Below are 13,484 nucleotides of genomic sequence, written 5' to 3' on the forward strand. Positions count from 1 at the left end.
AAATCTTCAGCTGGAAAGACTGCAAAATTGTTTTTAAAAGAGTCAGAGTATAAATACTCTAAAATTATAGTTCATATACACTATTGCTACATAGTGTTCGTTTCTACTCTTCCTTCTTTTACTTCATCTTCCCCTGACCCCATTTATTCCATAGCACCATCTCTTCTCTCAAGCTACCCTTTACACCTGGAAAACCAACCCTTTCATCAAGGGCAGAAAAAGAAGCCAAGGTCAAAACTGTTCCCGTGATGCACTGAATCTGGCCATGGGAATCTTGTATGGTCATGAAAGAAAGCATTTTATTCTTTGTACATTTATTTATCTACTGTGGGTGTGTGTGTGTGTGTTGGGAGTGGGGGCAGAGGCGGCATGGCACACTTGTGAGGTTACAAGACAACTTTTGAGAGTTTGTTCTCTGCTTCCAGCATGTGGATTGTGGAGCTCAAACTCGGGCCGTTAGGTTTTGAGGCAAGCACCCTTCCAGGATGATCCATATTGCAGGCCAGCATTTCATTCTTATTTATAGCTGATTGCTACTGACAAAAATTTAGAACTGACTACTGTCTTTCCTGCAGCAAATAGCTGAGATTTGTAACACTAGCCAAAAGGGGAAAGGTTGAAGGGAGGCTACTCCCCACCTCAGGGGCTTACTAAATGCAAGCCTAAAGGCAGACTTGGGGTTAATTGACTTTGGCACTTCTGGTCCAAGCACCAAACAAGCCTTTCTTGTGGCTGTCTGAACACTGACTTCTGGGCTTCCATCTTAAAAACTGTTGACGACAGTCAAAACAGTCTTGCCCTCCATAATTGATTCATCCATACTGAAAAATCAAATGGAACCATGAAATGGGTCACAGCAGAATGAGTTCAAAGAAACCACCTTCTCATGTGTACTAGATATGCATAAGGGCAGTAAGCAAAAGTTTCAGCCAAGGGTCAAAATCATTCAGTTACAATACAAGAAACACTTGTGTTAACATGTGAAAATGGTAATAGATAACTTGTCGTAACAAGTGAGGCTGAAACTCAAAGCAGAACTTTGGTGTCAATGAAATGACCATATCTTGACGGAGACTAGAGGGTTCAGATAATTAACGGGAATTACTACCCACTAATTCAGACTGGCAGCTCCTTAGGCAGAGATCCTGTATAATTCAATTTAATAACTAAATTGTCAGTTCCTAATAAGCATTAGAAAAAACAGAAAGCATGGAAGAGCAACAGAATTACTCAAACAAAGAAGATGAGGTCCTATTAAAATCTATTGAATAAATATTTTCTTCAGTGGTAAAGACACTGGCAAGGTACCCATTCTCCTATAAACAAACCCTTAACCGTGTTCAAGTAAGTAATGAAAATTACTGGCTCTCTCTCTTTCACACACACACACACACACACACACACACACACACACACACAGACATGAAAAGAAAAGGAGAAACTAGATAGGAAAAGGAAGGGGTCTATGGGAGTGTCACAGGAACAAGAAAAGGTAATGGGGCTGAATATATTAAATATGTCCTATACCTGTGTATAAAAATGCCACAATGAAATCTATTATTACATAATAATGTATAATAGATGCTAAAAATAGAAATTAATAACTCCTACCTTATGAGGCTAGGAATTTCTTGTGGCTCTTGTAGTAATTGCATTTCATGTTCAAGGTCCTGGGTGCTATCCCCAGCACAATAAGAAAAGAAATATACTCAACCCAGAGTCCTGTTGAAGAAACTCTTAGGACTACTACACCTGATGACTTGAGAGGCAACACTTCTCCTAGTAAATGAAATGTCCCAGACACTCAATATTTAATCACCAGATAGGAAGGAGGAGTCAGTCCTTAGCTTAGGAACAACGACCCAGAGAGATCCTAGAGTACTGGTTTGCATCTGAAGAGGGATGATGGCATGCATACTTTACTTGGTCCTCAGGTTCCTTTCAAAATCAATAATCTCATGAGGGCTGAAAGAACAGGTAAAAGACTAGAAGAATCCAATTTTGGAAGCCAGAAGACAAATAAGTGTTGAGGATTCAGTAGAAGCCGCAGTGGGCCACTTGAGAATGAATCCTGGTTGTATTTGCAGAAACCCTAGCATACTCAGGGAGTGAAACTAGCCCTCATCTCCCCATTCTTCCTTGCTGGGCAACTGCCTCACCCAGCCTGGTGAATAAGGTCACTGGACTGAACGTCACAGGTCCAGGAATAGAGTCCAGACACTGAAAACTAAGGAAATTTAGTGAACGCTGAGGGCTGAGATCCTTGTCCATATTCCAGCAGGTGGCAGTCAGGTCTCCTTCCTTCCAGAAAGTAAGTAGACTGGGAAGTGTCCCCTGGGCATCAGAAACTTTATATCTCAGTGGCCATGTGAGGTAACCTTAGAGTGACACAGACAACTATAGGTAAGTTCTAACTATATCTTCAAAGCTTCCAATGTACTATTTAGGTTCTATTTTCAAACGTAACAGAAAACCAAGAATTACTAGACCAGATAAGTAAGAAAAGCCATATATTTTGAGAAAGGCTCAACAACAAAACAAAATGAAACAACGAAACAAACAAACAAGCAAGCAAAAAATCCATGGAGGAAAGAGAACATGTAGAAGAGAATAAAAAAGAAAACTAAACCAAACTAAACTTTCACATGTACTACCATTCATATCCTCAGAGATATATTACAGATAGCAAAGATACAAACTACTATATTTAAGAAAATAAAAACAACTTGAGATGCAAGAAATTTTAGAACTTTAATAAGAAAACCATGACTTCAAAATTGAAAAGATTTTTAAGACAAAAGTTAAAGAGATCTCCTAAAAAACAGTGCAAAAAGATAGAAACATGAAAAGACGTTAAGAAAATTCAAGAGTGAACAGGCATCAGTAGAATAGATTTCCAGAAAGACAGCACAAATGAAATAGAGCATGGTGAATTATCTCAAGGAAGAAGGAAGTTAGAATTTGAGGACTACTCAGGAGACCAGTATAATAGTATTTCTAGGAAGCCAATACAGAAAAATGGGGCAAAGTGAATTATGTTAAGATAAATTTTAAAAATGATCAGAACAGAAACACATGCATTTGTAGACAGAAAGTGGCCATATTATAGGTGGGTCTAGATCCATCTAACATGGAGTTTCACAGTACTAGGACCAAAGGAAGACTACAGCCACTTATCAGAATGAAGAGACAAAGCTGGGAGTCAGTTGGCTCCTAGAGGCTCAGCTTAACACTGCAAATAAAAAGGGAATGGACTCTGGAAACGCAGTATATTATGATAATTCTGAGGACATTATTTTGAGATATACCTAGAGTTTTGAAAATAGTGTCAGTAAATAGAGGTTCTAAATTGAGAGGAAAGCTGTGAGTCCATTAGTTGTGTGTGAAGAAGGCTATGTATGAATGTCGGTCCTCTTGCCAGCCCAGACTGAGTCAGACTAGAAGGTTTCTGTTTGAGAAAACATGACAAATAGGCTAAACCTTTATAGGTGATTTAGAAAGTCAGGACAGTGTTTAGGGTGAAGTTAGTAATAAATACTAAGAAAATGAACCAAAGGTACAAAATACATCTATGAGGGATATGCTAAACAAATGGTAATTGTTCATAAAAGCAAAAGTGGTTAATTTTTTTCTGAAGGTTTCAGCCATGAAACTGAATATGAAGCTAACAAAAAATAAAATATAATAATGGAGTAATGAGAAAATGGAGGTTTGGGACATGTGTAGGAAAAGAGAACAAGCTGTCACGTTGGACAAGAAAAGCCAACAGATAATGCATAGAAGGGAAAAAAATCAAGACCCAGAACTACAAGATAACCAGGTGAAAGAGAGAAAGGGCACAAGAAGATTTTAAGAAAGGAAGAAACTTAGAATGGTGTAAATAATTACCTTGCAATACATCAAGACAATTTACCAAAGCAGAGCAGGACACATTTCCAACACAAAGAGCTGAGAAAGTTCCCCAATAACATAATATGTGGGGCTGGCTGGGGAGATGGAGATGGAGGGGAATAGAATGAGATGGACTGTGACAAGTCTTGTAGAAAGAATAGAGATTAAGTTGTGTGCTCCAAACAAAACAAACAAACAAACAAAACCCAAAAGAAACAGCTAACAATTCGTAAGCTGAAGTAAGAAAACCACAAACAAATAATGAGCTTGGCAAGTCTTGGACTGTGATGGGTTAGCTCTTCCTGGCAGCCCTTTTGTATGGCAGATGAAGACATTCTGGAATGACCTATGATGGACTTCATCCTCACCTAGCCAGAACTTTTCTCCAGGCACAGGATTTCTACCCCATGCCTTCCTTACTAATCTGACTTCCTCCTAGTCTCCTGTCACTTTGCCTTTGACATGGGGAAGGCCAATGCCTTTGAAGGCATCAACACTGTGGCAGCTGTAGAACCTAAGAAATGTCTTGCAGGCAGGCAGCTGAGTTTGTAAGAAGCCTGGGGGAGGGGCTGCCTGTAAAATGCAGTCCAAATGTGCGACCTCATAGACCTCATAGAGAGAGCATCAGAAATATCCTATGCTGATGGCCAGATATGAAGGAGAATGTGGGGCTAGCAGAAAAGCTGTTGGCCTAGAAATGTTGAGGTTTTGAAAGGAAATAGAAGAGGGACTCTGGCTACTAATTGTCAAAGTAGAGGGCAGTGTGGGTTAGAAAAGTGCAGGCCCAGTATTCTGAGTGAAAAAAAAAAAAAAAGAGGTAAAGCATGATTCCCAAAGGTCAGGAGAGAAGGGCATGGGGGGATGGAACTGATATGCCCAAGAGACCAGATGGTCCTGCCCCTGATAGTAGAAGACAGTACTTGTCTACTTGGCACTACGTAGATACCAGCATATCAGCAACATACATCCTTTCCCATTGCTGCTGAAATAGAGAACAGCTTTCCTTATCCCTCTTTAGAATCCTCTCATGACATTAATGACTATAATTTCTCATAAGAGGTTCTAGAAGCAAGAAGTCCAGCTGTTTATGTTGTGGTTGGTGAACAACGAGAACAAAATGTAAAATTTAAATCAACCTGAATATAGAAGGTGCTTTCTAACAGTTAACAGTTATCCTGCAGGGTTGTATCAGGCCCTTAGGAATGTTAACTGTTAAATCCTGCCAGCTGTCAGGCATCTGCAACTGGTTAAATGGCAGAAAGGAGTTCTGAGAGCTCCTTTCTGATGTATGGGAGCCACAACGGTAAGGGGGACTACAACCAAGACAGGAAGGCCAGGGCTTGACTGAGGTGCCTTTCTTTCTGTGGCTGGCATGAGAAGATGGGGCTGGTATCCTATGACAAGGGTACCACAGTGTGTGTGTGTGTGTGTGTGTGTGTGTGTGTGTGTGTGTGTGTGTGTGAGAGAGAGAGAGAGAGAGAGAGAGAGAGAGAGAGAGCGCAGGTTATGTCCAACATTTTTACTAAAGATGCTCCATCATGCTCTAGCAGTATGACCAAGAAACTGCAACAGAGGAAAACTACGTTAAAATCTCCTTTTCTTATGCTTTATTTCCAGGACATGCATTGTACCAGTACATGCAAAAAGGAGCTGGTGCCTATAGAGAGAAGGGCAGGAGATAAAGAGAACAAGAGTTCAGGGATGATTCTCCTCAGCTGAAACTGGTAGTGTGAGAATTCTGAGTGCTTCTGCATTGAATTTACATGGCTGGTAAACATGCTCTGACTATTTGTTTCACTTTACTTGTTTTCTTTTATTCAGCTGGGATGTTACTACCCACAGTAAAGGGTGAAGATTGAGTTACTATGCTTTACAAGAAAAAGCAAAATGTCAGACTTACTACAGGGCTGGGAGGAGGAAGGCTCCCAGCCACAGCACTGGCCTTTAGTGATGTCTATACACATCTGCCTTCCTCCCATCTCTATAAATCTGTGCTCCAGTCACTGTGCTAAGCCAGGTATTAGACCTGGGATCTGTCTTTCAAGAGCTTAGAGTTTACTGCCACACAATCTCCTGAGTGAATGATGGCAGGAGACAGACAGGGCACTGTCAAAGCCCAGAAGAGGCCCCTGGCAGAGCTGGTGAGGTGAGAGTGTTGGCAAAGGAAGATGCCTGAGCTAAGAGCTGAGAGATGCGTGGGCAGTAGCTGGGGAAAGAGAGGGGTTGTAGGAGCCGGTACTCTTTGTATGCCCATGTGGTCAAGCTGGTCCACCCAGCTCACCAGCTTGCCCGGCAAACACGTAGTTTACTGCACAAGCTGCGGTGCATTTCTCATGCGACCTGCCCACCGAGGCTGCTTGCCCTCCTCTCAGCTATTGTGCACTTCCTCCATGTGGCAAGGGTTGAATTTAGTCTACCCCCTGCACACATCCCTCTCATCTTGATCATGTTGCCCTGACTCCAGGATGGATGTAGGGCATTTGCAAAAGGGTACATCAATATGCTCATATATATGTTATGTGTTTCTATCAACTGTCACCCAATTATCAAGGACAAAAAATATTTTCTGATTCTCTTTGATGAGCTTGCCTTTGAGAGAAAATGGGGGGGGCAAGGACATAGTCACGGAGCATCTACATGGTAGGTATGTTCTGGGAGTCAGGTGTACAGTGCTACTCCAGGACCAATTAGATTCTTGGTTAAAAGCCAGACACGATCCATTACCTAAGACTCAAACCAAACCTTGTCTATACCAATGATCCAAAGACTGTATCATATTTTAATGGGTAAAAACTCCAAGTAACTTAGACATTTTTAGAAATAAACAACAGTAGGAAGTAGACTCCAGCAGGAGGAGATAGGACAGTAAGGAAGAAGCAAAAGAGAGAGGGAGGAAGATCAAAGGAGAAGGGATGTGAACTACTTTAAATGACAGCTTGGAGCTTACATGAAAGCTAAATAGACCAGACACTTTTGGAGGCCCGACTCTCTAAAGAGAATCTTTAGAATTCTCACAACTGGCAGTTCTATATATGGATAAATTCCTAGTTCTAACAGCAGTTTCTGAGTGATTATGAATGAGATGAACTGGATTTCTATCATGTAGTACCAAACTCAACACAATTAGACTCTATAGAGCAAAGGTTTGGCAAGCTGCTAATGTAGTATCCAAGTTCCCACCAGAGAGCTCCAAGTTGGATGGCCTAAAAGCCACTTTTGAAGGTAGCCTTGGAGATGCAGAGCCACTGTAATTCTCCTGACTGCACCTCCCAGGGTACCTTCAAAAGTGGCATGTGTACTTGTAAGTTGCTATGTATATATTTTCAACATTCCCCAGTGAAGTCAAGAATTGCTGGTGGCATAGTAAATATTGGTTAGATTTTATAAGAAAGCAAACTATATCTCAAAGTGATTGCATAGTATCATTACCTTCACTACTTCCACATCTTCATTAACATTTAGCATAGTTATAATCGGTTTCTGTATTCTGGCCATTCTAAAAGGAGAATTTTGTTATCAGTTTGTACTTTCAATGTGCTTTGCTCAAATACCTAAAAACACTGACCATTGTTTTCTGGTACAGGTATTTATTAAAAAAACATGTTCATTTTTTAGTGCACTGTCTTTTTTTTTCTCTTTCTCTTTTGAGATAGGTTCTTGACCAGGTCCTTTTGCTCCTCAGTCTTCTCAGTTCTGGGACTATAGCTGTGTGCCACAATGCTGGGCTTGAGTTATCTCCTTAGTGTTGAATTATTAGATTGAAAAATTAGGTTTAAATATCATATCAATATCTATCTATCTATCTATCTATCTATCTATCTATCTATCTATCTATCTATCCCTTTTCTTTCAGACCAGGGCCTCAACTTTTTATTTTGTTACTGCTCACATTTAAAGAACAGAAATTGTAAATCATACCACTGATTTCATAAAGCCACTGTTTTCTCTTTCATTGTAGGGGATCAATCCTGACCCCATAGAAAGCTGGCAAGTACTACCACTGACCTGCACCTCCAACCTCCATTAAAAAATGGTTCTTGCCTTTCCTGGCATAGGAAATCTTCCCCTTTCTTCTCTGTTGACCTATATGTTCAACAAGAACACGTACACAGCATAAATGCCATAAAAAGTGATACGTTAAACTAGAAAAATAGAAAATATTTTATCTTTGGAAAGGTACCATAACAAAGCTGGAGCAGTACTGTACAGACTAGGATACTACACATGTCCAACATGAGAATTCATTCACCAGAGCTAGCGAGAAGGCTCAGTGGTTAAGATCACGTTCAGCTCTTGCAGAGGACCTCAGTTTGGTTCCCAGCACCCACATCTGGAAGCTTACACTGCTTGTAATTCCAGCTCCAGGAGAACTAATACTCTTTTCTGGATTCTGAGTGCATCTGCAGTCATATGTGCAACTCCCCATGCTCACATACACATAATGAAAAAGTAAAATATAGACCTTTAAAAAAATTCATCAACTCAGTACAAAGTGACTTGAAAATCTACCAAGATTATGAAACTTTTCTACTATATTTTCATCTAGACTTTTTTTTTTTTTTTTTTTTTTAGTTTTGCTTCTTAACATTTAGATCTATGATTCGTTTTCTATGGTATGAAATGTCTGGTGAGCTTCACCCCCTTCCTTCTCCCCAACCATTACTGCAGTGTTCCAGCACCATCTTTTGAAAAGACAATCTACTTCCAACTGAATTATGCTGACATCTTTGTGGGAATTCAGCTGGTCATATAAACATGGATCTACTTATGTAATTTTCATTGTATTTTATTGGTCTGTGAGTGTAGCATCATGACAACACCATACAGTTTAAGCCTTAAAGAAATCTAAGAATGTAGCAGTAAGTGTTCTACAGGTTTGGCCTTTTCTAAAACAACCCTGGATCCTCTGCATTTCCATGAGAAATTTAAAGTTGCCTCCTGCCTCCTCCTCTTTCACCTGAAGGCCTTGCTTGCCATGCAGCTCGAGCTGTCCTCACACTTGCATTCTACTTGCTTTAGCTTCCCTGGTGGCAGGAACACAGATGTGATTTACTGTGCCAGACTTAGCGTGCTAATCATTTCTATTTTTAAAAACACCACATAGCTTAGACTGATTACACTGAATCTATTGATTGATTTGAAAAAAGCAAACAGTGAGTTCTTCAAGCCAAGAACATGATGTATTTCTCATTATTTAGGGTTTTGCCAAAGTCTTCTAAAACTTGAATAGACAAATATTCCTGGTGTTGTAAAACTGACCTCTGAAAGTGTCATGTTTTCTAATCTTCTGGAGTGGCATTTTTATTTCAGTTGTAATTGTCTGTTGTTTTTATTCTTAAATATAATTGAATTTTATATATAGACCTTGCATCTTATGAGTGTGTTAAATAATATGCATGAACTCCTTGGCTTGATCCCCAACACAGCTCTGTAACTCTAGGACTCTGGAGGGAGAGGCCAGAGGAATTGGAGTTCAAGGTTATCCTCCATTACTGGGAGAACTTGAGACTTGCTTGGGCTATATACCTGTCTCATGGGGAAATAAAACAAAAGAAAACAAACAAAAAAGGAAGCTTTTCTTTTTAGCATTTCTTTTTCTTGTTTTGATTACATGGTGTAGTGATCTTTCTTTGTTTTTGCTTAGAATTTATTATGATTTCTAGGCCTACATTTTCATCAAATCAGGAAGGAAAATGATTCTTACTTAATTTTTTCTGTGCACATCCTCTGCCCCTGTGACTTCAATTACACCCATCACAATTCTTGGTAACTGACCCACGGGAAACTCCTTTTCTCTCCTAACAATTCTTTTCCTTCTAGGTTTCTTTTGCTTCATTTCTATCACTGTGTCTACACATTCTCTGCGTTCTTTCCTGTATGTAATTTGCTCAATGTCAATAATAAAATTTTTATTACAGAAGCTTAGTTTTTTTAATCTCTTAAAGTTCTACTTAATTTTAAAAATATATTCTTTCCATGGTACCTAGGTCTTTTAAAAAAAATGATGAATACAGTTTCAACAGGTATCAATGTATTTGTGTTTTTACATCATCTTCATTAGTGTTTAGTCTGTTCTTATTGTTTTATTGCTATTGTGGCTGTGGATTATGTGCTTATGTTTTCTTGCTTTTTGACATACCTATTAATATTGGATTGACACCTGAATATAATAAATTCTATCCAGTCTGGTAAGAATATATGGTTTCATTTGAAAACTTCTGGGTTTTACAATGCCCAAACACTGTTATTTGTGTTCTATTAGATCCTCTGAAGACCTCTAGTTAAAATTTCTCACTCTGACTCTAGAGTGGCGTTTCCTTTTGGGGTTATCTTATTTTTCAGACATAGTCTTCTAGAAATTTGATTGTACCCAGTGATCCTCAGGATGATCTAGATGTCTAGATCTAGTCTTGGGTGAACTTGAAGAAACAGTCAGCTCCTTGCTCCAAGAGTATGTTTTGTCTAAGTTTGTGGAGCTTGTCATATACCTACACCTTAGTATTATTAAGCAAAGATTCAAGAGGACCTCTGTGCAGATCTCTGAAGTGTCTTTTTTTTTTTTTTAATAGATTCCATAAAGCTCTGCACCGCAAAGTCTAGGTCCTTCAGACTCTTAGGGAAGTTCTCAGCTTGAGGGTCCCTTTCTGAACTCATGGTTCACTATGATCCCAAGAGGGAAGTCAAGGCAATTCAGAACTCAATGCTGATATTTTATTAGGGACCACAGTCTTGTATTGTCTAATTGTATTTGTCTAATGTCTAAAATAACGATTTCATGCATTTTTATCTAGTTTACCAGTTAAGTTAAAAGGTTTGAGTATGGGGGTGCACGCCTTTAATTTCAAGAAGTAAAAGCAAGTCAATCTCTATGAATTCAAGGCCAGCATGGTCTATACAGAATGTTCCAGGACAGGTAGGGCACTGACAAATGACTAAAAATAAAAGATTTAGGCTACATTCCTTTATTTCAACATGGCTAGAAACTATAATCTTTTCATATGTTTTAAAAGGAAATCTTAGAAAATAGTTTGTCCGCACTTAAACAATTAAACGTATTACCACATGATATACAAATGAAAAGGGGTTATTGTTTTTATTGTTTAGAGTGATGGAAAAGTTTGGAAAAGTCTAGTCGTGATGGTCATATAAAACTGCAAATGTAATAAATGCTTTCGAGCTGTATATTATAATTAAACTAGAAAAGGATTCCCTGTAGTGATTTATCACTAACGTTTACGTATTCCAAAATATTTTGTGCAATGTTACAAGCGTGAGTAGTGCATGGTGCTGCACTGGGTGAGCTTGTATGAAGGACAGCACACCAACTGCTAGAATGCTAGTGGGATTCTGAAGGGTGGATGGATGGAAGCAGCATATCAGTCTGGGTTGCCAGGAACTGATAGCCTCTTACGTTTATGTAATAGAATGTCATTATTTGTAGGTGAGACACACAAGTACAGGATTACAGAATTTTAAATCACAGCTATTTCAACGGCCCAGAGAAAAGAAAAGTATAACATATTTGAAACGCTTCTGTAGATTTTCAGTGATTACAAATTTTAAAAATATAAAATAAAAGCTGGGTGGTGGTGGCACACATCTTTAATCCCAACATACAGAGGCAGATAGATCTCTTGAGTTTGAGGCCAGCCTGGTGTACAGAGAAAATCTGAGGACAGCCAGGGCTAAACAGAAAAAAAGCTGCATCAAAAAAAACAAAAAAAAAAAAACCAAAAAAACCAAAAACAAAACAAAAAACAACAACAACAACAAAAAAACAACAACTAACTATAGAGCTGGCCCCACCCCTCATCTGCTGTGGGGTGGCATGGGTAAGAGAGAAATACCCTCCACTCTCTCAACCCTTGCCAACTGTGGAAGGTGGGTGAGCTGGCTCTGAGGTCATGAAAGCTGGAGAGATGGCCCCACCCCTCACTAGCTGCACTCAGGAGAGCAGGCCCTGCATCTTGCCTGGGAAGCATAGTAGAGCTAGACCTGGGGGTAAAGACACGGGTGAGCCTTCCAGGAGGACATGAGAATCCTGCCCCTTGACAGCCTCAGCACTGGCTGAGCTAATGGGGGCAGTTCTTGAGAGCTCAACCTCGTGGTGTGGGTGCAGGAGAGCTACTGGGCTGACCAACACAGCTACCTCCCAGGCCCAAATTCAGGGCTTTGATTTGGCCTACCCAACTATGAGCTGCTAAAGGGCGCGAAAGTGCAGATCCAAAGTTGTAGGATTTCCATGACACGGGGCAACAATAGTATATATGAGAAGAATCCCTGGGAGGATCCAGTACAGATAATATAGCAGAAGTCAGAGACAGCAAAATAGACCATTGACTCACTGAAATGAAGGTTTGCAAGTAAAGATGTGTGGACAAAAGGCATACTGTATGACACACTGCGGCATGCTGCAGCCTCCACAACAAGATTATTTTATTCTATCTTCTCTTCTTTCTTTTATGGGGGAGGTTGCTTGGACAGAGGGAGGATATAAAGGAATGTGGAGATGAATGGGATTAGGGTGTATGATGTAAAATTTACAAAGAAGCAATAAAAAGTTAAAAATTCTTTGAAGAAACAAAAACAATTATATATGTATATATATACAAATATATGTATGTATATATAAAGGCAGTGAAAATTATTGAGTATATGTTTACATTAGTCTCATAAAAAGATACAATTAGCCATGGTAAAGTCATTATATAACACAGAATTCACCTTACCATAAATCTTAAATTGAAAAAAATACATTAAAAATTAAAAGAAAGTAAATCTTGACAAGACAGGGTTCAGAAGCCGATCAGGATCTGACACACTAGCTGGAGCTGGATGTGAGACTCCTAAAGGACCTCCTGCATTGCTTTCTAAGAGGCTGAGAGGCAGAGAGGAAGCGGGATCAGTGGAAGAGCATGGACAACAATACCTGGTAACAAGCAGGAAGCAACCAGCAGGTGTACTTACACAATGGTTTTTCCGATGTGCATGAACGACTTTTCAACAAATTCACGGACACTATGAACTTCCCCAGTAGCTATGACAAAGTCCTCTGGCTCATCATTCTGTAACATCAGCCACATGGCCTAGACAGAAAGGAGTAAATTCATGTGAAAATTACACTCAGTGATCACTATGGGAATGTAATATTACAGCATATAATTGAATATGGAAAAGTACAGCTAGAAAATGAGTGTGAACTTAATGCAATATTCTGATTAGGAAGGCTGGCTCTCATAAGTTAATGTACATCAGGAAAACCTGAGGAATATATTGGTGTGAGCACTTGGCCTATCATGAACTCTAGGAATTTTTATTTTCAGCAGATCAGGAGATTCCTACACAAAAGTTCTCCAGACCACAACTCAGGAGGAAAATATTAATCAATATTTAATTGTCCTTCATGTCACAGATGGCAGGCAAGAAAAACTCTTTTGAACAGATGAAAAGTCCTGAAAAGTAGAATCCCATTTTTTAACAATGAAGTTGAAAGCTCAACAGTAAAATAGAAACGAGCAAGAAACATTAACAAAGAAAAAGTCACATAATAGAAACTACAAGCATTCTAACAAGTTGTCAACAAGATATTCAGC

The 13,484-nt window shown here is 39.3% G+C and overlaps 1 protein-coding gene across 1 annotated transcript in view; it reads right to left on the reverse strand.

Annotated features, from left to right (window-relative positions):
• The window catches only part of Gmds (GDP-mannose 4,6-dehydratase), a 505,965-nt gene that overhangs the window by 95,664 nt on the left and 396,817 nt on the right, over positions 1 to 13,484 (reverse strand). Inside the window, exon 8 of the mRNA XM_060372300.1 lies at positions 12,859 to 12,977. Within this exon, the coding sequence (XP_060228283.1) occupies positions 12,859 to 12,977 (119 nt within the window). The remainder of the gene's footprint in view (positions 1 to 12,858; positions 12,978 to 13,484) is intronic.

Source organism: Meriones unguiculatus, chromosome 19 (assembly GCF_030254825.1).
Source record: "Meriones unguiculatus strain TT.TT164.6M chromosome 19, Bangor_MerUng_6.1, whole genome shotgun sequence".
NCBI lineage: Eukaryota > Metazoa > Chordata > Mammalia > Rodentia > Muridae > Meriones > Meriones unguiculatus.